Source organism: Pseudophryne corroboree, chromosome 12 (genome assembly GCF_028390025.1).
Source record: "Pseudophryne corroboree isolate aPseCor3 chromosome 12, aPseCor3.hap2, whole genome shotgun sequence".
NCBI lineage: Eukaryota > Metazoa > Chordata > Amphibia > Anura > Myobatrachidae > Pseudophryne > Pseudophryne corroboree.
Window position 1 is genome coordinate 160,172,599 of NC_086455.1, and position 26,950 is coordinate 160,199,548.

Genomic DNA, 26,950 nt, shown 5'->3' on the forward strand with positions numbered 1-26,950 from the left:
ACCCGCCAGAACTTCATGGTTTTTTTCACGGGTCCGAGCGACTCGGATCTTCCCGCCTTGCTCGGTTAACCCGAGCGCGCCCGAACGTCATCATGACGCTGTCGGATTCTCGCGAGGCTCGGATTCTATCGCGAGACTCGGATTCTATATAAGGAGCCGCGCGTCGCCGCCATTTTCACACGTGCATTGAGATTGATAGGGAGAGGACGTGGCTGGCGTCCTCTCCGTTTAGAATTAGAATAGATTAGAGAGACACTTGATTTACTAATTTTGGGGAGCATTAGGAGTACTCAGTAGTGTACAGTGCAGAGTTTTGCTGATAGTGACCAGTGACCACCACTTTTATTTATAATCCGTTCTCTGCCTGAAAAAAGCGATACACAGCACACAGTGACTCAGTCACATACCATATCTGTGTGCACTGCTCAGGCTCAGGCCAGTGTGCTGCATCATCTATATATATTATATATCTGTCTGACTGCTCAGCTCACACAGCTTATAATTGTGGGGGAGACTGGGGAGCACTACTGCAGTGCCAGTTATAGGTTATAGCAGGAGCCAGGAGTACATAATATTATATTAAAATTAAACAGTGCACACTTTTGCTGCAGGAGTGCCACTGCCAGTGTGACTAGTGACCAGTGACCTGACCACCAGTATATAATATTAGTAGTATACTATCTCTTTATCAACCAGTCTATATTAGCAGCAGACACAGTACAGTGCGGTAGTTCACGGCTGTGGCTACCTCTGTGTCGGCACTCGGCAGCCCGTCCATAATTGTATATACCAGTGACCTAACCGTGGTTTTTTTTTCTTTCTTTATACATACATACTAGTTACGAGTATACTATCTCTTTATCAACCAGTCTATATATTAGCAGCAGACACAGTACAGTGCGGTAGTTCACGGCTGTGGCTACCTCTGTGTCGGCACTCGGCAGCCCGTCCATAATTGTATATACCAGTGACCTAACCGTGTTTTTTTTTTCTTTCTTTATACATACATACTAGTTACGAGTATACTATCTCTTTATCAACCAGTCTATATATTAGCAGCAGACACAGTACAGTGCGGTAGTTCACGGCTGTGGCTACCTCTGTGTCGGCACTCGGCAGCCCGTCCATAATTGTATATACCACCTAACCGTGGTTTTTTTTTTCTTTCTTTATACATACATACTAGTTACGAGTATACTATCTCTTTATCAACCAGTCTATATATTAGCAGCAGACACAGTACAGTGCGGTAGTTCACGGCTGTGGCTACCTCTGTGTCGGCACTCGGCAGCCCGTCCATAATTGTATATACCAGTGACCTAACCGTGGTTTTTTTTTCTTTCTTTATACATACATACTAGTTACGAGTATACTATCTCTTTATCAACCAGTCTATATATTAGCAGCAGACACAGTACAGTGCGGTAGTTCACGGCTGTGGCTACCTCTGTGTCGGCACTCGGCAGCCCGTCCATAATTGTATATACCAGTGACCTAACCGTGGTTTTTTTTTCTTTCTTTATACATACATACTAGTTACGAGTATACTATCTCTTTATCAACCAGTCTATATATTAGCAGCAGACACAGTACAGTGCGGTAGTTCACGGCTGTGGCTACCTCTGTGTCGGCACTCGGCAGCCCGTCCATAATTGTATATACCAGTGACCTAACCGTGTTTTTTTTTTCTTTCTTTATACATACATACTAGTTACGAGTATACTATCTCTTTATCAACCAGTCTATATATTAGCAGCAGACACAGTACAGTGCGGTAGTTCACGGCTGTGGCTACCTCTGTGTCGGCACTCGGCAGCCCGTCCATAATTGTATATACCAGTGACCTAACCGTGTTTTTTTTTTCTTTCTTTATACATACATACTAGTTACGAGTATACTATCTCTTTATCAACCAGTCTATATATTAGCAGCAGACACAGTACAGTGCGGTAGTTCACGGCTGTGGCTACCTCTGTGTCGACACTCGGCAGCCCGTCCATAATTGTATATACCAGTGACCTAACCGTGTTTTTTTTTTCTTTCTTTATACATACATACTAGTTACGAGTATACTATCTCTTTATCAACCAGTCTATATATTAGCAGCAGACACAGTACAGTGCGGTAGTTCACGGCTGTGGCTACCTCTGTGTCGGCACTCGGCAGCCCGTCCATAATTGTATATACCACCTAACCGTGGTTTTTTTTTTCTTTCTTTATACATACATACTAGTTACGAGTATACTATCTCTTTATCAACCAGTCTATATATTAGCAGCAGACACAGTACAGTGCGGTAGTTCACGGCTGTGGCTACCTCTGTGTCGGCACTCGGCAGCCCGTCCATAATTGTATATACCAGTGACCTAACCGTGGTTTTTTTTTTCTTTCTTTATACATACATACTAGTTACGAGTATACTATCTCTTTATCAACCAGTCTATATATTAGCAGCAGACACAGTACAGTGCGGTAGTTCACGGCTGTGGCTACCTCTGTGTCGGCACTCGGCAGCCCGTCCATAATTGTATATACCGCCTAACCGTGGTTTTTTTTTCTTTCTTTATACATACATACTAGTTACGAGTATACTATCTCTTTATCAACCAGTCTATATATTAGCAGCAGACACAGTACAGTGCGGTAGTTCACGGCTGTGGCTACCTCTGTGTCGGCACTCGGCAGCCCGTCCATAATTGTATATACCACCTAACCGTGGTTTTTTTTTTCTTTCTTTATACATACATACTAGTTACGAGTATACTATCTCTTTATCAACCAGTCTATATATTAGCAGCAGACACAGTACAGTGCGGTAGTTCACGGCTGTGGCTACCTCTGTGTCGGCACTCGGCAGCCCGTCCATAATTGTATACTAGTATCCAATCCATCCATCTCCATTGTTTACCTGAGGTGCCTTTTAGTTGTGCCTATTAAAATATGGAGAACAAAAATGTTGAGGTTCCAAAATTAGGGAAAGATCAAGATCCACTTCCACCTCGTGCTGAAGCTGCTGCCACTAGTCATGGCCGAGACGATGAAATGCCAGCAACGTCGTCTGCCAAGGCCGATGCCCAATGGCATAGTACAGAGCATGTCAAAACCAAAACACCAAATATCAGTAAAAAAAGGACTCCAAAACCTAAAATAAAATTGTCGGAGGAGAAGCGTAAACTTGCCAATATGCCATTTACCACACGGAGTGGCAAGGAACGGCTGAGGCCCTGGCCTATGTTCATGGCTAGTGGTTCAGCTTCACATGAGGATGGAAGCACTCAGCCTCTCGCTAGAAAACTGAAAAGACTCAAGCTGGCAAAAGCACCGCAAAGAACTGTGCGTTCTTTGAAATCCCAAATCCACAAGGAGAGTCCAATTGTGTCGGTTGCGATGCCTGACCTTCCCAACACTGGACGTGAAGAGCATGCGCCTTCCACCATTTGCACGCCCCCTGCAAGTGCTGGAAGGAGCACCCGCAGTCCAGTTCCTGATAGTCAGATTGAAGATGTCAGTGTTGAAGTACACCAGGATGAGGAGGATATGGGTGTTGCTGGCGCTGGGGAGGAAATTGACCAGGAGGATTCTGATGGTGAGGTGGTTTGTTTAAGTCAGGCACCCGGGGAGACACCTGTTGTCCGTGGGAGGAATATGGCCGTTGACATGCCAGGTGAAAATACCAAAAAAATCAGCTCTTCGGTGTGGAGGTATTTCACCAGAAATGCGGACAACAGGTGTCAAGCCGTGTGTTCCCTTTGTCAAGCTGTAATAAGTAGGGGTAAGGACGTTAACCACCTCGGAACATCCTCCCTTATACGTCACCTGCAGCGCATTCATAATAAGTCAGTGACAAGTTCAAAAACTTTGGGTGACAGCGGAAGCAGTCCACTGACCAGTAAATCCCTTCCTCTTGTAACCAAGCTCACGCAAACCACCCCACCAACTCCCTCAGTGTCAATTTCCTCCTTCCCCAGGAATGCCAATAGTCCTGCAGGCCATGTCACTGGCAAGTCTGACGAGTCCTCTCCTGCCTGGGATTCCTCCGATGCATCCTTGCGTGTAACGCCTACTGCTGCTGGCGCTGCTGTTGTTGCCGCTGGGAGTCGATGGTCATCCCAGAGGGGAAGTCGTAAGCCCACTTGTACTACTTCCAGTAAGCAATTGACTGTTCAACAGTCCTTTGCGAGGAAGATGAAATATCACAGCAGTCATCCTACTGCAAAGCGGATAACTGAGTCCTTGACAACTATGTTGGTGTTAGACGTGCGTCCGGTATCCGCCGTTAGTTCACAGGGAACTAGACAATTTATTGAGGCAGTGTGCCCCCGTTACCAAATACCATCTAGGTTCCACTTCTCTAGGCAGGCGATACCGAGAATGTACACGGACGTCAGAAAAAGACTCACCAGTCTCCTAAAAAATGCAGTTGTACCCAATGTCCACTTAACCACGGACATGTGGACAAGTGGAGCAGGGCAGGGTCAGGACTATATGACTGTGACAGCCCACTGGGTAGATGTATGGACTCCCGCCGCAAGAACAGCAGCGGCGGCACCAGTAGCAGCATCTCGCAAACGCCAACTCTTTCCTAGGCAGGCTACGCTTTGTATCACCGCTTTCCAGAATACGCACACAGCTGAAAACCTCTTACGGCAACTGAGGAAGATCATCGCGGAATGGCTTACCCCAATTGGACTCTCCTGTGGATTTGTGGCATCGGACAACGCCAGCAATATTGTGTGTGCATTAAATATGGGCAAATTCCAGCACGTCCCATGTTTTGCACATACCTTGAATTTGGTGGTGCAGAATTTTTTAAAAAACGACAGGGGCGTGCAAGAGATGCTGTCGGTGGCCAGAAAAATTGCGGGACACTTTCGGCGTACAGGCACCACGTACAGAAGACTGGAGCACCACCAAAAACTACTGAACCTGCCCTGCCATCATCTGAAGCAAGAAGTGGTAACGAGGTGGAATTCAACCCTCTATATGCTTCAGAGGTTGGAGGAGCAGCAAAAGGCCATTCAAGCCTATACAATTGAGCACGATATAGGAGATGGAATGCACCTGTCTCAAGTGCAGTGGAGAATGATTTCAACGTTGTGCAAGGTTCTGATGCCCTTTGAACTTGCCACACGTGAAGTCAGTTCAGACACTGCCAGCCTGAGTCAGGTCATTCCCCTCATCAGGCTTTTGCAGAAGAAGCTGGAGGCATTGAAGAAGGAGCTAAAAGGGAGCGATTCCGCTAGGCATGTGGGACTTGTGGATGCAGCCCTTAATTCGCTTAACAAGGATTCACGGGTGGTCAATCTGTTGAAATCAGAGCACTACATTTTGGCCACCGTGCTCGATCCTAGATTTAAAGCCTACCTTGGATCTCTCTTTCCGGCAGACACAGGTCTGCTGGGGTTGAAAGACCTGCTGGTGACAAAATTGTCAAGTCAAGCGGAACGCGACCTGTCAACATCTCCTCCTTCACATTCTCCCGCAACTGGGGGTGCGAGGAAAAGGCTCAGAATTCCGAGCCCACCCGCTGGCGGTGATGCAGGGCAGTCTGGAGCGACTGCTGATGCTGACATCTGGTCCGGACTGAAGGACCTGACAACGATTACGGACATGTCGTCTACTGTCACTGCATATGATTCTCTCAACATTGATAGAATGGTGGAGGATTATATGAGTGACCGCATCCAAGTAGGCACGTCACACAGTCCGTACTTATACTGGCAGGAAAAAGAGGCAATTTGGAGGCCCTTGCACAAACTGGCTTTATTCTACCTAAGTTGCCCTCCCACAAGTGTGTACTCCGAAAGAGTGTTTAGTGCCGCCGCTCACCTTGTCAGCAATCGGCGTACGAGGTTACATCCAGAAAATGTGGAGAAGATGATGTTCATTAAAATGAATTATAATCAATTCCTCCGCGGAGACATTGACCAGCAGCAATTGCCTCCACAAAGTACACAGGGAGCTGAGATGGTGGATTCCAGTGGGGACGAATTGATAATCTGTGAGGAGGGGGATGTACACGGTGATATATCGGAGGGTGAAGATGAGGTGGACATCTTGCCTCTGTAGAGCCAGTTTGTGCAAGGAGAGATTAATTGCTTCTTTTTTGGGGGGGGTCCAAACCAACCCGTCATATCAGTCACAGTCGTGTGGCAGACCCTGTCACTGAAATGATGGGTTGGTTAAAGTGTGCATGTCCTGTTTTGTTTATACAACATAAGGGTGGGTGGGAGGGCCCAAGGACAATTCCATCTTGCACCTCTTTTTTCTTTTCTTTTTCTTTGCATCATGTGCTGATTGGGGAGGGTTTTTTTGGAAGGGACATCCTGCGTGACACTGCAGTGCCACTCCTAGATGGGCCCGGTGTTTGTGACGGCCACTAGGGTCGCTAATCTTACTCACACAGTCAGCTACCTCATTGCGCCTCTTTTTTTCTTTGCGTCATGTGCTGTTTGGGGAGGGTTTTTTGGAAGGGACATCCTGCGTGACACTGCAGTGCCACTCCTAGATGGGCCCGGTGTTTGTGTCGGCCACTAGGGTCGCTAATCTTACTCACACAGCTACCTCATTGCGCCTCTTTTTTTCTTTGCGTCATGTGCTGTTTGGGGAGGGTTTTTTGGAAGGGCCATCCTGCGTGACACTGCAGTGCCACTCCTAGATGGGCCCGGTGTTTGTGTCGGCCACTAGGGTCGCTAATCTTACTCACACAGCTACCTCATTGCGCCTCTTTTTTTCTTTGCGTCATGTGCTGTTTGGGGAGGGTTTTTTGGAAGGGACATCCTGCGTGACACTGCAGTGCCACTCCTAGATGGGCCCGGTGTTTGTGTCGGCCACTAGGGTCGCTTATCTTACTCACACAGCGACCTCGGTGCAAATTTTAGGACTAAAAATAATATTGTGAGGTGTGAGGTATTCAGAATAGACTGAAAATGAGTGTAAATTATGGTTTTTGAGGTTAATAATACTTTGGGATCAAAATGACCCCCAAATTCTATGATTTAAGCTGTTTTTTAGTGTTTTTGGAAAAAAACACCCGAATCCAAAACACACCCGAATCCGACAAAAAAAATTCGGTGAGGTTTTGCCAAAACGCGTTCGAACCCAAAACACGGCCGCGGAACCGAACCCAAAACCAAAACACAAAACCCGAAAAATTTCAGGCGCTCATCTCTAGTGATTACTGGAATGGAATGTGGAGTACTGGGGTGCTAAATGAGACATGGAGAGGACACTGGAATGGAGTACTGGGGTGCTGAATGAGACATGGAGAGGACACTGGTGAGGTGGAGTATCAGGTGATTACTGGAATGGAATGTGGAGTACTGGGGTGCTGAATGAGACATGGAGAGGACACTGGTGAGGTGGAGTATCAGGTGAATAAACTGGAATGGAATGTGGAGTACTGGGGTGCTAAATGAGACATGGAGAGGACACTGGAATGGAGTACTGGGGTGCTGAATGAGACATGGAGAGGACACTGGTGAGGTGAAGTATTAGGTGATTACTGGAATGGAATGTGGAATACTGGGGTGCTGAATGAGACATGGAGAGGACACTGGAATGGAATGTGGAGTACTGGGGTGCTGAATGAGACATGGAGAGTACTGGGGTGCTGAATGAGACATGGAGAGGACACTGGTGAGGTGGAGTATCAGGTGAATATACTGGAATGGAATGTGGAGTACCGGGGTGCTGAATGAGACAAGAAGAAGACACTGGTGAGGTGGAGTATCAGGTGATTACTGGAATGGAATGTGGAGTACTGGGGTGCTGAATGAGACAAGGAGAAGACACTGGTGAGGTGGAGTATCAGGTGATTACTGGAATGGAATGTGGAGTACTGGGGTGCTGAATGAGACAAGGAGAAGACACTGGTGAGGTGGAGTATCACGTGATTACTGGAATGGAACGTGGAGTACTGGGGTGCTGAATGAGACATGGAGAGGACACTGGTGCGGTGGAGTATCAGTTGAATACTGGAATGGAATGTGGAGTACTGGGGTGCTGAATGAGACATGGAGAGGACACGTGGTGTGTTGAGGACACTTGGAGATTAGAAAGGGGGAGCAATGGAATAGAACATGAGAGCCAGGGTATGTAAGACCTGCTATTATTGTAGAGCCAGGTGGGGACATTTATTTTGTGGTTGGATGTTGAGATTATCCCGCACTGTGCATGCTCAGCAACCATTCAGAATCCCAACTCCACTTGCGGCTGAGTGGATGTAACAGAGTGGCAATGGCGTATTTGTACATAGGCTAAGTTTAGGCAGCGCGTGTAGTTGGAATGGCGATCTTTTCTGCATTGCGCACAGACAAGATTCCATCCGACTTCAGGTGGATCTTATGCACCAGGTACTGGGCAGGTGCAAGTGCGCCCTGTAGTTGATGACAGCTGTTTGTCGGCACACAGGGGAATATCCGCATTTAGCTCCATGCGTGCAGTGCGCTTACAATTAATGCTGATTTGCATGCAACTCTGAGTTGCTCTTTTAGGGGAGAATAAAAACGAGTGATATGGTCATTAGGTCGACCACCATTGGTCGACATGCATTAGGTCGTCATGGTCAATAGGTCGAGATGGAAAAAAGGTTGACATGAGTTTTTCAAGTTTTGTGAACTTTTTCATACTTTACGATCCACGTGGACTACAATTGGGAACGGTAACCTGTGAGCGAGGCATCTGGAACGAAGCATGGCGAGCCATGTGAGGGGACAAGGTGCACTAATTGGGGTTCCCCGTCACTTTACGACGAAAACGACACCAAAAACAGTAAAAAAAACAACAACTCATGTTGACCTATTGCCCATGTCGACCTACTGCATGTCGACCAATAGTGGTCGACCTAATGACTGACGACTTAAGGGTGGTCAACCTAATGACCCATATCCTGGGTGACGTAGAGATTCAGCTGCTGACACTTAGAAGACATTTGGTAAGGTTTTTCAGGTTTTTTTTTTAAAGTGGCAATCATTTACACTGCAAAACCAGGTTGATCTTGCTGTGTAAATGATTGCCACTTTAAAAAAAAACTGAAAAACCTTACCAAATCTCTCACTCTATTATATTTGGCCCCAGGAGTATAGATTAATGTTATTGCTATAGAAAGCAAAACCAATCCTAAAAAAAAAGTTTAAATACATAAACAGTAAAAGGTTAATAAAGGAGAACATAGGTCCATTAAAAGATGAATTTGGAGTATTGTTAAATGATGACGAATCAAAAGCAGAAATACTGAACAATTTTCTTCATCAGTGTTCACCAGAGAAGAACTGACGGTGGGAGTAGTGCATAGCGATAGTAACAGTAAGGATTCGTGGTTAGATACTTGTTTAAGTGAAGAAGTAGTCAGGGAAAGATTACGCAAAATAAAGATTAATAAATCACCTGGCCCGTACGGACTTCATCCAAGGGCTCTTATGGAGCTTAGGTCACAACTAGCAAGACCCTTGTACTTGATTTTCAATAGTTCAGTTAGCGGAATACCACAGGGGTCCGTACTCGGGCCACTACTGTTCAACATATTTATCAATGACCTTGAAATTGGCCTGGAAAGCACAGTGTCAATCTTTGAAGATGATACTAAACTGGGTAGGGTAATTCAGAAATAGATGTGGAGTCTCTGCAGAATGACTTATCTAAACTTGAAACCTGGGCGTCAAAATGGAGAATGAGGTTCAATATAGAAAAAAGCAACGTTATGCATTTCTGGAGTAAAAACAAACTTACATATTAAACGGGGAAAGTCTAGGGGTAACAGTTTTGGAAAAGGATTTGGGGGTACTCATTGATAATAAACGTAATAACCGTATACAATGTCAAAGCGCAGTAAAGAAGGCAAGTAATGTGTTAGCGTGCATAAAACGGGGAATTGAGACAAGGGACGAGGATGTAATTCTGCTGCTGTACAAATCATTGGTACGTCCGCACCTGGAATATTGTGTTCAGTTTGGGCACCACGGTATAAAAAAAGATATCTGTGAACTCGAAAGGGTTCAAAGGTGAGCTATTGAATTGATTAAAGGGCTTGAGGGACTGGATTACGAGGAAAGGCTTACTAGGTTGAATATGTACTGTATACACTGGAAAAGAGGCGTCTAAGAGGAGATATTAATGTCTTCAAATATGTAAAGGGGCACTACAAAGAGTTATCAGAGGAATTATTTATTAAAAGAACTCTGTTTAGGACACGTGGGCACTCGCTGAGGCTGGAGGAGAGAAAATTCTGCACGCAACAGAGTAAAGGGTTCTTCACTGTTAGGGCAATAAGGATTTGGAATTCCTTGCTAGGGAAGGTGGTAATGGTGGACACTAAGGTGGTCATTCCGAGTTGTTCGCTCGCTAGCTGCTTTTAGCAGCATTGCACACGCTAGGCCGCCGCACTCTGGGAGTGTATCTTAGTTTAGCAGAATAGCGAACGAAAGATTAGCAGATCTGCTACTAAATAATTCTTTGCAGTTTCTATGTAGCTCCAGACCTACTCCCAGATTGCGATCAGCTCAGTCCGTTTAGTTCCTGGTTTGACGTCGCAAACACGCCCTGCGTTCGGCCAGCCACTCCCCCGTTTCTCCAGACACTCCCGTGTTTTTCCCTGACACGCCTGCGTTTTTTAGCACACTCCCGGAAAACGCTCAGTTACCTCCCAGAAACGCCCCCTTTCCTGTCAATCATTTACCGATCAGCAGTGCGACTGAAAAGCGTCGTACAAACACCAGCAAAACTGCTAAGTTTTTAGTTAAATAACTTAGCGCATGAGCGCTGCGTACCATGCGCATTTAGCAGCAATAGCGAAAATCGGCAACGGGCGAACAACTCGTAATGACCACCTAAATGCATTTAAAAGGGGATTGGATGAATTTCTGATTGAAAAGGATATCCAAGGTTGCAACATTTAAAATATTGAAGTTGTTTATCCGGGTGTAATATGATTTGCAGTTGTTAACTAGTCATAAAACATTCTTCAGCAGGTACGCTAAAATCAACTCGACTTAATACAAAATACAGGTTGAAAGCGATGGGCATTTTGCCTCTTTTCAACCTCGAATACTATGTTACTATGTTACTAAATAGGACATGACGGTCAGAGGACACCTGACATTCAGTATCGTATGAGAGACATCATGGAAACCAGAGAGGGACGAGTACAAAAACAAATAAAAATAAACTGAAGAGCAAGATGTACTGAAACATTACCCAGGATAACCAGTAAGGGGCAGTATGGCACCTAGAACCTTATGCAGATTACAAGAGGGAAAATGAGACCTTTTTTGATAAACAAACAATAAAAAAGTCAACTTCTAGATGGTGAGGGAGGTGAGAACCATGAGAAGGGACTATGGAGGGAGCCAGACTGCCTGGAAGAAAGTGAGAATAAAATGAAATTAAAAGTAAGAAACTTTGACTTGCAGAACACAGAAGGTAGGAGAGAGAATCAGACTCCCAATAACTATGGGTGACACTCCCTAATGGGAGAATGTGACACAAAACAAAAAGGATGAAATGTGTTTCTATGGACCATTCACAAAGGAATTCCTTACCCAGGAGCCATGGGGCGCATGATTCCATAATGCCGTCTTTGGCAGATTTCAGGATGGACTCCGGAAGGGGTATGGAGTGGCGGACCATAGCCCCGTACAGACCATACTCCGCCATCACGCTGCTCCGCCCCCAGCATTTTTCGCGCTTCCTCCACTTGGCACGCCTGTTCTGGAACCAAACCTGATAAGGAACGGTTGGATATTATATAGCGGTATAGGATTGACCTGTCCAAAGCTGTAGTTCACACAATCTTTACTCCAATTTTTATTTACAAAGGGCCTGATTTAGGGATGGACGCAAATACCATCACAGCGGTGATTCCGTACACGGGTTGTGTGCCTCTGATCTGTCACTTGCGTACAAAGACACAGCGATTGAGTACAAATACGCAACTATGGGGTATATAATTAACAACTGCGGAGAGATGCCTTTTTAGAAGCATTGGAACAGGGCCCCTTCAAAATGTTGCTATGGGGCCCACCAGTACTGGCTACGCCCTTGGTAGTGCAGGTTAATATCTGGTGCTCACCAGACAATTGCTACTAGTGGGCCACATTAACTGAAAAAGCGGCCTTCCCTCATTCAAGTATGGGTGCCTGCAAAGTTGACCGTATCATTAAGCAGGTGAGAGGGCATGTAGCCCCCTCCTTATGTAAGGAAAACTGGTGGACCTTCTTACATGAACACCCTGAATCAGGGCATGCCACCACTTTCCTGTTGGATTAAGGTCTGGACTTTGACCTCATGCATTCTAGACAACACGCAGGTGTAATCATGAGGTACAAAGACTCCTAGGTATCCAGTGTTTCAGAGTCTCGTCATACTTTCTCCAGGGATAAGATATAAACACTCAACATTTTAAGTGCACCATCACCAAGTGTAACGTCAGATCTAAGCTCCTCTTGACAGACAGAGACGCCCTGTTCCTGGTCTCGTGAGACCCGTGACAATAGTATCTGCGTTTCATTATTACATGTGAGTGCTACGTCTAGAAACGCACCCCATGCGCATAGCGTGTGGTATAGAAGATCTGCGCTGCCTAGACAGACAGTCATTAGGTCAACCCCTTATGGTGGACATGCATTTGGTCAACAGAGTCTAAAGGTCGGCATGACTATGATTAACGCAAGTTTTTTGGGTGTAATTTTATATGTTTAACCATACATAAGAGCAATCATCGGAAACGTGTGCCCTTGTGCGCTCGCTTCGCTTACCATGCTTCGGGCAAGGTTCCTCGCTCCGCTACTGCGCTGGCAACAGGTTACTATTCCCAATCATAGTCCACGTGGATAGTAAATCAAGCAAGAGTTGGAAAAACATGGAAAAAAAACAACTTGTGTCGACCATTGTTCTGCCGACCTTAAGCACTGTCTACCTTTTACCTGTCGACTCTTTGACTATGTCAGCCTTTTGTACCTGTCAACCTAATGCATGTCGACTTAGACACTTTTGACCTATACATTGGGACCTGGTTGCAAAAGTGTGCACACCCTTGTGTTGCTTTAAGGAGCCTGATGGTGTTGGCTACAGTTTCCTATGAGCTATGTACAACAATCGTTCCTATTACTCGCCGTGCGTGCGCATTTCTACGGCTGGGTCATAACCCCATACATAAGTGATTACATTGCTGGGATAGCATTAGATGAAGCAGACCAGGTAAGCAGGATTTCATATACTCTTTGTACCAAACGTATATTTTTGATGATAGTCTTCACACTGTTCCAAATACATGCTTTGAAATTCTTTTATACCGCTGTCCTAGCACCTCCCACCAATGAGATCCTGTAGAATGTAACCTAGAAAACTGCAGGAAAGTGCGACCGGTATTCGGGGATAATCACAATTCCTTTCACTGCCGGCAGGTGTATGCTGAACCAGGGGCGGTTTAAGAGAGGAGAGGGCCCGTGTGCCGACTCCATGCAGGATTCCTCTTCTCTGGCAGCGCAGTGGAATCTGGCTTTGTTCACGCGGCTTCTCCGACTAGTAGCTAAGATCATACCGACCCTCTCTGTCATCCTGCCACTAGCTGGCGTCTGAAGCCCCGCCCACTGCTTCCCACAAACCTTTATACCTTCACACAATGAAGTAGTGCGGGTATGTGTATTACCCCTGCTCTAGTAAGGAGCAGGATTCTTAACACTACCTGCCCCTTGTCCTAGGGAATGAGTACTGTTCTGAGCATCCGAAAGTGGCAAAGTACCCTCTTAGCCACTCTATCTATCTATCTATCTATCTATCTATCTATCTATCTATCTATCTATCTATCTATCTATCTATCTATCTATCTATCTATCTATCTAATGTGTGCGGTGCGGGCCACCCTGGACCCAAGGACACCTTTTGCATATAGGGGTATATTTAATAAGATGGGAGTTCTATTTAAGATAGGATGTTGCCCATAGCAACCAATCAGATTCCAGGTATTATCTTCTAGAAGGTGCTAGATAAATGAGAAGTAAAATCTGATTGGTTGCTATGAGCAACATCCCATCTTAAATAGGACTCCTATCTTAGTAAATTTACCCCATGGGGTTAACTCTGCCCCATTATGAAAGGGTGTGAATACTTATGCAAACAGGGTATTGTCGGCTTTGCATTTCATTTATTTTTAATACAATTTGTCTCTTTGTTGTTCACTTGCTTTGTGTGGTCCTTCAAGTCACATTAAATGTTGGGAAAAGGTCTGAGAAGATTCAGGTCAGGGTTTACATGACAAACGCCTGTGATTCTGGTACCGCCATGCAGACCTCTTATATACGAACCCTGTGTATCCAGTAATGCTTCCTGCCTGTGTTGTAGCTGCTGGCGCCTCCTCGTGCCATAAATCCAGTGTTTTCTCTGAGCGGCGCTGCTCCAGTCGTTACTTGGTCCCTAGACTGAGGCGAGGAGATTTCTCTGCACGCTGGTAAGTGATTGAAAAATCACTTAATTTCTAGTTGAATCAATGCTGCAGAATTACCTTGGGAAATTAAATCCTCTCAGCTCCCGGACCCGCCATTGACCCGTGCTAATTAACACTGCACTTATTCCTCAATCTCCACCAATTCCCCAACAAAATACTTCCTCCCATTTAACTAATTACTTGGGGAGGAGGAGGGGCTCTTGTCTCAGAGGACGCCGGATTATGATGAGGTCATTAGCACATTAACGAGATGCGCTGATATTTCATTCAGTGCAACAAGAGATTTCAATCAGCCGCATGGAATGAGGATGATGGAGAGCGCGGCGGTTATTACCCTTGCAGCGGCCTCCTGTCACTAGATTGATGCATTGTGCTGGGTGATCAGCTTTTTCCTACTGAGCCCCAATCACTGAGCACATCCCCCATTATTCCTCACATAAACATCTGCTGTCACCGGCGCGGTGCAGCTCTGTCTGCCTGCAAGTCGCCATTGATTTCCCATACAGCTAATCGCTGCGTAACACCATTTACTGCACATCTATATCCTACTGGGTACACACTAAGCCATCCGTCTCACCGTATATCGTTCCGGCGCGGATCTGAACAGTATATCGTGTGGATCGTATGGTGTGTACTGGCAGTCGGTCATGGCGTTGCCCCATCTGCTGCACACTAATGCTGTCTACTGATGTTTACATCTACAGGTTGAGTATCCCTTATCCAAAATTCAAAATCCCACATTTTTGGGTCCCCTACTGAGATAATGACATATATATTATATATTATGTGTATATATAGATATATAATATACATATATATATGTGTCATTATCTCAGTAGGGGAACAAAAAATGTGTGATTCTGTATTTCCAAACCTTACGCTATACCCTCTGAATTGTATATAGGCGCACTGCCTCTCTATACCCACCCCGTGCTGTGTAGGTACCTCCTCTCTGTGCCCACCATGTGACATATATGCATACCTCCTCTCCATACCCATCCTATGCCATACAGGCGTACCTCCTCTCTATACCCATCCTATGCCATACAGGCGTATCTCCTCTCTATACCCATCCTATGCCATACGGGCGTACCTCCTCTCTATACACATCCTATGCCATACGGGCGTACCCCCTGTCCATACCCATCTTATGCCATACGGGCGTACCTCCTCTCTATACCCATCCTATGCCATATAGGTGTACCTCCTCTCTATACCCATCTTATGCCATACAGGCGTACCTCCTCTCCGTACCCATCCTATGCCATACAAGCGTACCTCCTCACTATACCCATCCTATGCCATACAGGCGTACCTCCTCACTATACCCATCCTATGCCATACGGGCGTACCTCCACTCCATACCCATCCTATGTCATACAGGCGTACCTCCTCTCTATACCCATCCTATGCCATACAGGCGTACCTCCTCTCCATACCCATCTTATGCCATACAGGCGTACCTCCTCTCTATACCCATCCTATGCCATACAGGCGTTCCTCCTCTCTATACCCATCCTATGCCATACAGGCGTTCCTCCTCTCTATACCCATCCTATGCCATACAGGCGTACCTCCTTTATACCCATCCTATGCCATACAGGCGTACCTCCTCTCAATACCCATCCTATGCCATACAGGCGTATCTCCTCTCTATACCCATCCTATGCCATACAGGCGTTCCTCCTCTCTATACCCATCCTATGCCATACAGGCGTACCTCCTTTATACCCATCCTATGCCATACAGGCGTACCTCCTCTCAATACCCATCCTATGCCATACAGGCGTATCTCCTCTCTATACCCATCCTATGCCATACAGGCGTACCTCCTCTCTATACCCATCCTATGCCATACAGGCGTATCTCCTCTCTATACCCATCCTATGCCATACAGGCGTACCTCCTCTCTATACCCATCCTATACTATACAGGCGTACCTCCTCTCTATACCCATCCTATACTATACAGGCATACCTCCTCTCTATACCCTTCCTATACTATATAGGCGTTCCTCCTCTCTATACCCATCCTATGCCATATAAGCATATTGTCTCTCTATACCTACCCTGTGCCATCTAGGTGTACTACCTCACTGCACCCACTGCATACTGCACACATACCTCTCCCACCTCTGTCCTATGACATTACCTGTATCCTGTCCTCCGGCAGCTCAGTTTTTATTGCGAGCATCTCGCGAGCATAAACATCAGGGTAATGAGCTTCATTAAAGGCTTTCTCCAGCTCCTCCAGCTGATAAGAGGTGAAAATTGTTCTGGGGAAAAGCAGCATAAAATTATCATACAGGTTACCATGTCACGTATACTATATACAGGAGCTAATCCACCACACACGTCACGTATACTATACACAGGAGCTAATCCACCACACACGTCACGTATACTATACACAGGAGCTAATCCACCACACGTCACGTATACTATACACAGGATCTAATCCACCACACGTCACGTATACTATACACAGGATCTAATCCACCACACGTCACGTATACTATACACAGGAGCTAATCCACCACACGTCACGTATACTATACACAGGAGCTAATCCACCACACGTCACGTATACTATACACAGGATCTAATCCACCACACACGTCACGTATACAATACACAGGAGCTAATCCACCACACGTCACGTATACTATACACAGGATCTAATCCACCACGCGTCACGTATACTATACACAGGAACTAATCCACCACACGTCACACATACTATACACAGGAGCTAATCCACCGCACGTCACATATACTATACACAGGAGCTAATCCACCACACACATCACGTATAGTATACACAGGAGCTAATCCACCACACGTTACGTATACTATACACAGGAGCTAATCCACCGCACGTCACGTATAGTATACACAGGATCTAATCCACCACACGTCACGTATACTATACACAGGAGCTAATCCACCACACACGTCACGTAAACTATAAACAGGAGCTAATCCACCACACACGTCACACATACTATACACAGGAGCTAATCCACCACACGTCACATATACTATACACAGGAGCTAATCCACCACACACATCACGTATACTATACACAGGAGCTAATCCACCACACACGTCACATATACTATACACAGGAGCTAATCCACCACACGTCACACATACTATACACAGGAGCTAATCCACCACACGTCACGTATACTATACACAGAAGCTAATCCACCACACGTCACGTATACTATACACAGGAGCTAATCCACCGCACGTCACGTATACTATACACAGGAGCTAATCCACCACACGTCACACATACTATACACAGGAGCTAATCCACCACACGTCACGTATACTATACACAGAAGCTAATCCACCACACGTCACGTATACTATACACAGGAGCTAATCCACCGCACGTCACGTATACTATACACAGGAGCTAATCCACCACACGTCACGTATACTATAAACAGGAGCTAATCCACCACACGTCACATATACTATACACATGAGCTAATTCACCACACGTCACGTATACTATACACATGAGCTAATCCACCACACATCACGTATACTATACACAGGAGCTAATCCACCACACGTCACATATACTATACACAGGAGCTAATCCACCACACGTCACGTATACTATACACAGGAGCTAATCCACCACACGTCACATATACTATACACAGGAGCTAATCCACCACTCGTCACATATACTATACACAGGAGCTAAGCCACCACACGTCACATATACTATACACAGGAGCTAATCCACCACACGTCACGTATACTATACACAGGAGCTAATCCACCACACGTCACACATACTATACACAGGAGCTAATCCACCACACGTCACGTATACTATACACAGGAGCTAATCCACCACACGTCACGTATACTATACACAGGAGCTAATCCACCGCACGTCACATATACTATACACAGGAGCTAATCCACCACACACATCACGTATACTATACACAGGAGCTAATCCACCACACGTCACGTATACTATACACAGGAGCTAATCCACCACACGTCACGTATACCATACACAGGAGCTAATCCACCACACGTCACGTATACTATACACAGGAGCTAATCCACCACACGTCACACATACTATACATAGGAGCTAATCCACCACACGTCACGTATACTATACACAGGAGCTAATCCACCACACGTCACGTATACTATACACAGGAGCTAATCCACCACACACGTCACATATACTATACACAGGAGCTAATCCACCACATGTCACGTATACTATACACAGGAGCTAATCCACCACACACATCACGTATACTATACACAGGAGCGAATCCACCACACGTCACGTATACTATACACAGGAGCTAATCCACCACTCGTCACATATGCTATACACAGGAGCGAATCCACCACACGTCACATATACTATACACAGGAGCTAATCCACCACTCGTCACATATACTATACAGAGGAGCTAATCCACCACACGTCACGTATACTATACACAGGAGCTAATCCACCACACGCCACATATACTATACACAGGAGCTAATCCACCACACACGTCACGTATACCATACAGAGGAGCTAATCCACCACACGTCACACATACTATACACAGGAGCTAATCCACCACACGTCACATATACTATACACAGGAGCTAATCCACCACACACGTCACGTATACCATACAGAGGAGCTAATCCACCACACGTCACGTATACTATACACAGGAGCTAATCCACCACACGTCACATATACCATACACAGGAGCTAATCCACCACACGTCACACATACTATACACAGGAGCTAATCCACCACACGTCACATATACCATACACAGGAGCTAATCCACCACACGTCACATATACCATACACAGGAGCTAATCCACCACACGTCACGTATACTATACACAGGAGCTAATCCACCACACGTCACATATACCATACACAGGAGCTAATCCACCACACGTCACATATACTATACACAGGAGCTAATCCACCACACGTCACGTATACTATACACAGGAGCTAATCCACCACACACGTCACGTATACTATACACAGGAGCTAATCCACCACACGTCACGTATACTATACACAGGAGCTAATCCACCACACGTCACGTATACTATACACAGGAGCTAATCCACCACACGCCACATATACTATACACAGGAGCTAATCCACCACACGTCACACATACTATACACAGGAGCTAATCCACCACACGTCACATATACTATACACAGGAGCTAATCCACCACACGTCACGTATACTATACACAGGAGCTAATCCACCACACGTCACGTATACTATACACAGGAGCTAATCCACCAAACACACATTACCACGCAGAGTACACACAAGAGCTAATCCTGACAGTTGGGAGGTGTGATATCCTGCGAGTGAATCAGACCATTGTACAGCAATAGACTACAACTCCTGCCCCACTACTGCCTGCAAGTGTACCAGACTCTAGCCCAGTATTTGTTGGTACCATGCTTCTGCCCTTTCTATATCATAGACTAAAACAGAGAAAAAGCATACTTCTCTGTGTTTGGCGAACTCATTAACTGAAAAATGGTTATGATCTGCGTACTGAAAGTGACAACTAAAATTGTAACTTTATTAGGTATGTATGAAAATTAGAGATGTGCGGGTTTCGGATTTACCCGGTTCGTAGTGCCAAAATGAACGCGAGTCCGGATTGATCCAGATTAATCTTATTGGCTATCCAAAACACATGACATCCAAGAGCCAATAAGATGCCATTTTGAGATACAGGTAAATAAGAACCCACACATCTCTAATTAAAATGTAATAGGGGCCACAAAAAAACTAGTATAACAACTTTTTTGTTAATATGTTAAATATCCTCACACAGGGTGGGATGTACTAAAGTGAAAATGCGGAAAAAAACAAGCAGCGCCGCGGGAAAAAACATGGCGGCTGCGCATGCAGGGGTTGACCCTAAATGCTGTGATCGTGATCTATTTGCGATGTGATCGCAGCGCTTCTCATGCTGGGCGGTCTTGCCCTGTGTTGGGCGGCCCCCAGCTTGAGATTTTTTCTATATTATAGACTACAAACGTATTACACCTGTGGCTAAGTATGTATCGTTCTGTGTTGCCATAGGCCACACCCATCTCCGCGTAACTCCTGGTGCAGTTATACTACATAATATATCCTGTATGCGCAGTCTACATACTACGTGATGGGGATATATGTATGCACTAGGTTCAGACTTGCAGAAGCCTAAATTTAAAGCAGCAAAACCAACCTGCTTTTGCCTAAAAACAAATGTCTGCTTTAAATTTAGCGGATGTATTCATGAAATGATTCAGGGCCCGACAAATCGCAACCTAGTACATATAGCCCAATGGGGTCTATTCGTGAAGCAGTGAAAAGAGTGGAGAAAAGAGCCTGTGGAGTAGTTGCCCATGGCAACCAATCAGCTGCTCCGTACAATTGTATAGTATGTTACTTCAATGCTGATTGGCTGCCATGGGCAACTTCTCCACTGGCTCACTTCTCCACACTTTCACTGCATCATGAATAGACCCCAATATCTCCAATGTCACCGGGGTCTCTACCCACTGGAATCCTCTGAGTACACCCAGGTATTCACCACTGCTGCATTCATGCCACATAATTCATGCACAATAACAATACAAACTATTGTTTCAGCAAGGGGATGTTTGCTATATATGAAACATTATTGTATTTAGCTGGTCCTCTTGTATTACGATACGATACAATTACTGATGATGAGATATGTGTGTATAACAAAATGGCATTCATCTTTCCCCTCCCATGTTTCCTACCTGCGGTTCTAGTGATGGGTGAATTGGAGTGGAGGGTTATCTGTGCGGTTCTAGTGATGGGTTAATTGGGGTGGGGGTTACCTGTACGGTTCTAGTGATGGGTGCATTGGGATGGAGGGTAACCTGTGCGGTTCTAGTGATGGGTGGAGGGTTATCTGTGCGGTTCTAGTGATGGGTGAATTGAGGTGGGGGGTTACCTGTGCGGTTCTAGTGATGGATGAATTGGGGTGGGGGGTTACCTGTGCGGTTCTAGTGATGGAGGAATAGGGGTGGGGTGGTTACCTGTGCAGTTGTGGTTATGGATGAATTGGGGTGGAGGGGTTACCTGTGCAGTTGTGGTTATGGATGAATTGGGGTGGAGGGGTTACCTGTGCGGCTCTAGTAATGGATGAATTGGGGTGGGGGGTTACCTGTACGGTTCAGGTGATGGGTGAATTGGGGTGGAGGGTTATCTGTGCGGTTCTAGTGATGGGTGGAGGGTTATCTGTGCGGTTCTAGTGATGGGTGAATTGAGGTGGGGGGTTACCTGTGCGGTTCTAGTGATGGGTGAATTGGGGTGGAGGGTTATCTGTGCGGTTCTAGTAATGGGTGAATTGGAGTGGAGGGTTATCTGTGCGCTTCTAGTGATGGGTGAATTGGGGTGGAGGGTTATCTGTGCGCTTCTAGTGATGGGTGAATTGGGGTGGAGGGTTATCTGTGCGGTTCTAGTAATGGGTGAATTGGGGTGGAGGGTTGTCTGTGCGGTTCTAGTGATGGGTGAATTGGGGTGGAGGGTTATATGTGCGGTTCTAGTGATGGGTGAACTGGGTTGGGGGGTTACCTGTGCGGTTCTAGTGATGGGTGAATTGGGGTGGAGGGTTATCTGTGCGGTTCTAGTAATGGGTGAATTGGAGTGGAGGGTTATCTGCGCGCTTCTAGTGATGGGTGAATTGGGGTGGAGGGTTATCTGTGCGGTTCTAGTAATGGGTGAATTGGGGTGGAGGGTTGTCTGTGCGGTTCTAGTGATGGGTGAATTGGGGTGGAGGGTTATCTGTGCGGTTCTAGTGATGGGTGAACTGGGTTGGGGGGTTACCTGTGCGGTTCTAGTGATGGATGATTTGGGGTGAGTGGGGGGGGGGGGGGTACCTGTGCGGTTCTAGTGATGGATGAATAGGGATGGAGGATTACCTGGGCGGCTCTAGCGATGGATAAATTGGGGTGGGGTGGGGCTATCTGTGCGGTTTTAGTGATGGGTAAATTGGGGTGGGGTGGGGTGGTGTGGTTACCTGTACGGTTCTAGTGATGGATGAAGTGGAGTGCGGGGTTACCTGTGCGGTTCTAGTGATGGATGAATCGGGGTGAAGGGGTAACCTGTGCGGTTCTAGTGATGGATGAATTGGGGTGGGGGGTTACCTGTGCAGTTCTGGTGATGGATGAATTGGGGTGGGGGGTTACCTGTGCGGTTCTAGTGATGGGTGGAGGGTTATCTGTGCGGTTCTAGTGATGGGTGAATTGGGGTGGAGGGTTATCTGTGCGGTTCTAGTAATGGGTGAATTGGGGCTGGAGGGTTGTCTGTGCGGTTCTAGTGATGGGTGATTTGGGGTGATTGGGGGGGGGGGGTTACCTGTGCGGTTCTAGTGATGAATAGGGATGGGGGATTACCTGGGCGGCTCTAGCGATGGATGAATTGGGGTGGGGTGGGGTTATCTGTGCGGTTTTAGTGATGGGTGAATTGGGGTGGGGTGGTTACCTGTACGGTTCTAGTGATGGATGAATCGGGGTGAAGGGGTAACCTGTGCGGTTCTAGTGATGGATGAATTGGGGTGGGGGGTTACCTGTGCAGTTCTGGTGATAGATGAATTGGGGTGGGGTGGTTACCTGTGCGGTTCCAGTGATGGATGAATTGGGGTGGGGTGGTTACCTGTGCGGTTCCAATGATGGATGAATCGGGGTGAAGGGGTAACCTGCGCAGTTCTAGTGATGGATGAATTGGGGTGGGGGGTTACCTGTGCGGTTCTAGTGATGGGTGGAGGGTTATCTGTGCATTTCTAGTGATGGGTGAATTGGGGTGGAGGGTTATCTGTGCGGTTCTAGTGATGGGTGAATTGGGGTGGAGGGTTATCTGTGCGGTTCGAGTAATGGGTGAATTGGGGTGGAGGGTTGTCTGTGCGGTTCTAGTGATGGGTGAATTGGGGTGGAGGGTTATCTGTGCGGTTCTAGTGATGGGTGAACTGGGTTGGGGGGTTACCTGTGCGGTTCTAGTGATGGATGATTTGGGGTGAGTGGGGGGTTACCTGTGCGGTTCTAGTGATGGATGAATAGGGATGGGGGATTACCTGGGCGGCTCTAGCGATGGATGAATTGGGGTGGGGTGGGGTTATCTGTGCGGTTTTAGCGATGGGTGAATTGGGGTGGGGTGGTTACCTGTACGGTTCTAGTGATGGATGAATTGGGGTGGGGGGTTACCTGTGCGGTTCTAGTGATGTATGAATCGGGGTGAAGGGGTAACCTGTGCGGTTCTAGTGATGGATGAATTGGGGTGGGGGGTTACCTGTGCAGTTCTGGTGATGGATGAATTGGGGTGGGGGGTTACCTGTGCGGTTCAAGTAATGGATGAATTGGGTTGGGGGGTTACCTGTGCGGTTCTAGTGATGGGTGAATTGGGGTGGAGGGTTATCTGTGCGGTTCTAGTAATGGGTGCATTGGGGTGGAGGGTTGTCTGTGTGGTTCTAGTAATGGGTGAATTGGGGTGGAGGGTTATCTGTGCGGTTCTAGTGATGGGTGAATTGGGGTGTGGGGTTACCTGTGTGGTTCTAGTGATGGGTGAATTGGGGTGGGTGGGGGGGGTTACCTGTGCAGTTTTAGTGATGGATGAATTGGGTTGGGGGGTTACCTGTGCGGTTCTAGTGATGGATGAATTGAGTTGGGGGGTTACCTGTGCGGTTCTAGTGATGGATGAATTGGGTTGGGGGGTTACCTGTGCGGTTCTAGTGATGGAAGAATTGGGGTGGGGGGTTACCTGTGCGGTTCTAGAGATGGATGAATTGGGTTGGGGGTTACCTGTGCAGTTCTAGTGAGAATTGGGTTGGGGGGGTTACCTGTGCGGTTCTAGTGATGGATGTATTGGTATAGGGGGGTTACCTGGGCGGTTCTAGTGATGGATGAATTGGGTTGGGGGGTTACCTGTACGGTTCAGGTGATGGATGAATTGGGGTGGAGGGGTTACCTGTGCGGTTCTAGTGATGGATGTATTGGGATGGGGGGTTACCTGGGCGGTTCTAGTGATGGATGAATTGGGTTGGGGGGTTACCTGTGCGGTTCTAGTGATGGATGTATTGGGGTGGGGGGTTACCTGTGCGGTTCTAGTGATGGATGAATTGGGTTGGGGGTTACCTGTGCGGTTCTAGAGATGGATGAATTGGGTTGGGGGGTTACCTGTGCGGTTCTAGTGATGGGTGAATTGGGGTGGAGGGCTATCTGTGCGGTTCTAGTAATGGGTGCATTGGGGTGGAGGGTTATCTGTGTGGTTCTAGTAATGGGTGAATTGGGGTGGAGGGTTATCTGTGCGGTTCTAGTGATGGGTGAATTGGGGTGTGGGGTTACCTGTGTGGTTCTAGTGATGGGTGAATTGGGGTGGGTGGGGGGGGGTTACCTGTGCAGTTTTAGTGATGGATGAATTGGGTTGGGGGGTTACCTGTGCGGTTCTAGTGATGGATGAATTGAGTTGGGGGGTTACCTGTGCGGTTCTAGTGATGGATGAATTGAGTTGGGGGGTTACCTGTGCGGTTCTAGTGATGGATGAATTGGGGTGGGGGGTTACCTGTGCGGTTCTAGTGATGGATGAATTGAGTTGGGGGGTTACCTGTGCGGTTCTAGTGATGGATGAATTGGGGTGGGGGGTTACCTGTGCGGTTCTAGTGATGGAGGAATCGGGGTGGGGTGGTTACCTGTGCAGTTGTGGTTATGGATGAATTGGGGTGGAGGGGTTACCTGTGCAGTTGTGGTTATGGATGAATTGGGGTGGAGGGGTTACCTGTGCGGCTCTAGTAATGGATGAATTGGGGTGGGGGGTTACCTGTACGGTTCAGGTGATGGATGAATTGGGGTGGAGGGGTTACCTGTGCGGTTCTAGTGATGGATGTATTGGGTTGGGGGGTTACCTGTACGGTTCTAGTGATGGATGAATTGGGTTGGGGGGTTACCTGTGCGGTTCTAGTGATGGAAGAATTGGGGTGGGGGGTTACCTGTGCGGTTCTAGAGATGGATGAATTGGGTTGGGGGTTACCTGTGCAGTTCTAGTGATGGATGAATTGGGGTGGGGGGTTACCTGTGCGGTTCTAGTGATGGATGAATTGGGTTGGGGGGGTTACCTGTGCGGTTCTAGTGATGGATGTATTGGGATGGGGGGTTACCTGGGCGGTTCTAGTGATGGATGAATTGGGTTGGGGGGTTACCTGTACGGTTCAGGTGATGGATGAATTTGGGTGGAGGGGTTACCTGTGCGGTTCTAGTGATGGATGTATTGGGATGGGGGGTTACCTGGGCGGATCTAGTGATGGATGAATTGGGTTGGGGGGTTACCTGTGCGGTTCTAGTGATGGATGTATTGGGGTGGGGGGTTACCTGTGCGGTTCTAGTGATGGATGAATTGGGTTGGGGGGTTACCTGTGCGGTTCTAGAGATGGATGAATTGGGTTGGGGGGTTACCTGTGCAGTTCTAGTGATGGATGAATTGGGTTGGGGGGTTACCTGTGCAGTTCTAGTGATGGATGAATTGGGGTGGGGTGGTTACTTGTGCGGTTCTAGTGATGGATGAATTGGGTTGGGGGTTACCTGTGCGGTTCTAGAGATGGATGAATTGGGTTGGGGGTTACCTGTGCAGTTCTAGTGATGGATGAATTGGGTTGGGGGTTACCTGTGCGGTTCTAGCGATGGATGAATTGGGTTGTGGGGGGTTACCTGTGCGGTTCTAATGATGGATGAATTGGGGTGGGGGGTTACTTGTATGGTTCTAGTGACGGATGAATTGGGGTGGGGGGTTACCTGTGCTGGTCTAGTGATGGATGAATTGGGTTGGGGGGTTACCTGTGCTGGTCTAGTGATGGATGAATTGGGTTGGGGGGTTACCTGTGCTGGTCTAGTGATGGATGAATTGGTGTGGGGGGTTACCTGTGCTGGTCTAGTGATGGATGAATTGGGGTGGGGGGTTACCTGTGCGGTTCTAGTGATGGATGAATTGGGGTGAAGGGTTACCTGTGCTGGTCTAGTGATGGATGAATTGGGGTGGGGGGTTACCTGTATGGTTCTAGTGATGGATGAATTGGGGTGGGGGGTTACTTGTATGGTTCTAGTGACGGATGAATTGGGGTGGGGGGGTTACCTGTGCTGGTCTAGTGATGGATGAATTGGGTTGGGGGGTTACCTGTGCTGGTCTAGTGATGGATGAATTGGGGTGGGGGGGGTTACCTGTGCTGGTCTAGTGATGGATGAATTGGGGTGGGGGGTTACCTGTGCTGGTCTAGTGATGGATGAATTGGGGTGGGGGGTTACCTGTGCTGGTCTAGTGATGGATGAATTGGGGTGGGGGGTTACCTGTGCGGTTCTAATGATGGATGAATTGGGGTGTGGGGTTACTTGTATGGTTCTAGTAACGGATGAATTGGGGTGGGGGGTTACCTGTGCTGGTCTAGTGATGGATGAATTGGG

General features: G+C 47.1%; 1 protein-coding gene across 1 annotated transcript in view; it reads right to left on the reverse strand.

Moving 5' to 3' along the window:
- VSX2 (visual system homeobox 2) overlaps positions 1 to 26,950 on the reverse strand; it is a 99,748-nt gene that overhangs the window by 5,692 nt on the left and 67,106 nt on the right. The window contains exons 3-4 of the mRNA XM_063948325.1: positions 16,592 to 16,715; positions 11,538 to 11,718 (exon numbers count right to left, since the gene is read on the reverse strand). Of these exons, the coding sequence (XP_063804395.1) occupies positions 11,538 to 11,718; positions 16,592 to 16,715 (305 nt within the window). The remainder of the gene's footprint in view (positions 1 to 11,537; positions 11,719 to 16,591; positions 16,716 to 26,950) is intronic.